The 2,585-nt window shown below is 38.2% G+C and overlaps 1 protein-coding gene across 3 annotated transcripts in view; it reads left to right on the plus strand.

Moving 5' to 3' along the window:
• The window catches only part of tmem244 (transmembrane protein 244), a 7,016-nt gene extending 4,867 nt beyond the window's left edge, over positions 1–2,149 (plus strand). For all 3 annotated transcript variants that reach the window (XM_032543678.1, XM_032543676.1, XM_032543677.1), the window contains exons 4-6: positions 1,149–1,274; positions 1,634–1,678; positions 1,900–2,149. In XM_032543678.1, the coding sequence (XP_032399569.1) occupies positions 1,149–1,274; positions 1,634–1,678; positions 1,900–1,997 (269 nt within the window). In that variant the 3' untranslated portion in view covers positions 1,998–2,149. The remainder of the gene's footprint in view (positions 1–1,148; positions 1,275–1,633; positions 1,679–1,899) is intronic.
• Positions 2,150–2,585: the final 436 nt, after the last annotated feature.

Genomic DNA, 2,585 nt, shown 5'->3' on the forward strand with positions numbered 1-2,585 from the left:
CTCTACCACTGAGCCACAGCCACCAATTGCTACATCACATTACATGTAATTTAGCCGATGACCAAAGCAACTTACGATTGCTATTTATGTCAGAGGTCACACACCTGGTCTGGAGTAGTCTGGAGCAACTATGGGTTAAGTGACTTGCTCAGACACATTGGTTGATGTATCACAGCGCGAAAATAACCCAGATCTCCCACACCACTGCGCCATCATCACCCCCCAAATCAGAGGCGGTTCATGCATTCTCCGGACCATCCATTCTAGCATCAACCATATTAAGTAGCAGCCTAAAAGCAACTAAGTAATTTAGCCTAATTATTTTTATGATGTTGAGAGCTTTGTATGTACCCTTTCTCTTATGTATGTGTTGAATAACAATTTGTCTTTTAGTTTACACGTTCTTTACTACTTTCAAAATTCAGAGGCAGTTATTGTACTTTTCTCTACACTATAATAATTTAAAAATTGTATTTGCTAGTTTTACATACAATCTGTGTGACGTGTTTACGAGATAAGCACTGTTGTACATTAAAGTAATAGTAGCTCCATCTCTACCAGCAACCACATGAACAAGCTGGTAACACATGAATCCATCAGTAACAATAATAATCTAATTGTATAATATGGATTATCATATAATGAGGGCCATTCTGTTGCATCATGACTAATATTACATTTGATAATTTAAGTACATGTGTCTAGTAAGTGTGTAGTTTTACTGAAGGAAGATTTTTTTTTATTCTTATTCTTTGTAGTAATGCTACGTTTACTTAAGTAAAATCGGAATTCTTCTATCACCACTGGCAGGAAAGAAATTTATTGGTTGTGTCGGTCTCTGTCCTCAAGAGACATTTACACACGTGGCGCTGAATTCCATTTAGCTGCTTCAGTTTAAGGGTCCCAGTATTTTACCCGCTGGCTCACTTTCTCACTGGGACAGTTGAATAGAACAGAGCCATCTTTAATGCATCCTGTTAATTGGTAAAATCCATGCCTTTCCTACTATGACAAGTAAAAATGGTGGATGTAATATGCTATGACATTTGAATCGATGGTTGTAAAGCATACTAGAGAAGAAACAGAACAGCGGAAAGCAAGCTAAGTGCAATGTGTTCATGTGTTGTTTTCTCTGTTCCTCCCTCCAGTTGGTGTAATTTCCACAGAAGTGACCTACGTTTTGGGAGGGCTGGTATTCGCCTGGATTGTAGAGGAGTGGGTTTGGGATTACGCCATAACTGTCACACTGTTGCATGTCGCGATGACTGTAGCAGGTAAACTCAAACACACAACTCAAAAACACACAGATACACAGAAAGTAGATCAATAGGGCGGAACAGCTAATAGGATTGGAAGCCTGGTTATGTAACTGGGTATAGTGGCTGTCGTTCAGAGAGGCACACATAGACATGCACTATTCATTGTGTTTTAGAATTTAAAGGATCAACATACATTTCTGACAGCCATTTGATTAAAATAAAATAAAGAAAACAAATTAAACTATAATAAATGCTCAAAATTAGGACCTTAAGAAAAACATCCTTAACTTGCACCTTTTTTTCTGTCGTTCACTTGTAAATAAAGTGAATATGTACAGGTAGTTTTTTAACACACTGTTTCCATGTTTCTGCAGTGATGTCAGACTTCCCTTCAGCTGAGCAATGGTGGCTAGTTCTGGGTAAGTTTCCCACTTTCTTCTTCTCTCTATCCCTCCATGTATAAGATAAGCCTTTATTGTCTCCTATAGGAGGAAAAAAAATCCTTATCCTTATCTGTCTCCAACACAATTTCGCATGTTCCCAGACTCACTATAACTCACTTCACGTCCCTTCAGATCCAGGCTTTTTAAGGTCAGCTACTGGCCAACTAAACTTATTTATTTAATCCCTCTCTGTGCAGGTTCAGGCCTGGTGATGATGATATTTGGAGGACAGCTCATGGCCTATAAACTCTTCAGAAGCAACTTTGTCTATCCAGCTGAACTACAGAACTTCTAATGAACATAATGAGGAAAGCTTTTAACTGGCTTACTGGTTAATCTCAGGTTGGATACATCCCAGTGGGTTCACTTTTCAAAGATTGCGTTGCTAGGTTCATGTTGCATCGATAAGAGCAACTACAGTATGTCTATCAAGACTGTATATATTTTATAAAGCAACAAGAAACACTTTCTCCACAAACCAACTTCATGAGCATTAGCTAATAGTCAGATACCTCCATGTACAAATGACTCAACATTGTCTATTTTCTACAGCATATTCTGTTTAAATATTGTTAGGGCCTAAGAATGAAAGTGCCAGACATCACACATTCACATTTGTGAAGGGCTTTGGATGATAGAAAACTCCTGAAAATTGGAACGTTCCACCAAAAGAAATTTGGTTGAAGCATTGCTCTCATCTTTAGGAACATTTTAAGTTGTTTTTTTTATATTATTTTTGCCTGACCAGGAAGTCAGCCATCTTGGATTTTGTGTGAATTTTCACACCATGAACACATTTTAGAACATAAGGATGTGTGAGGGCCCTTTCATTGCTACAGCTTTAATCTGGTATTGTTTCTGTCGGTACACGATCCGTCCCTCC

The sequence above is a fragment of the Etheostoma spectabile genome, chromosome 18 (genome assembly GCF_008692095.1).
Source record: "Etheostoma spectabile isolate EspeVRDwgs_2016 chromosome 18, UIUC_Espe_1.0, whole genome shotgun sequence".
Lineage (NCBI taxonomy): Eukaryota > Metazoa > Chordata > Actinopteri > Perciformes > Percidae > Etheostoma > Etheostoma spectabile.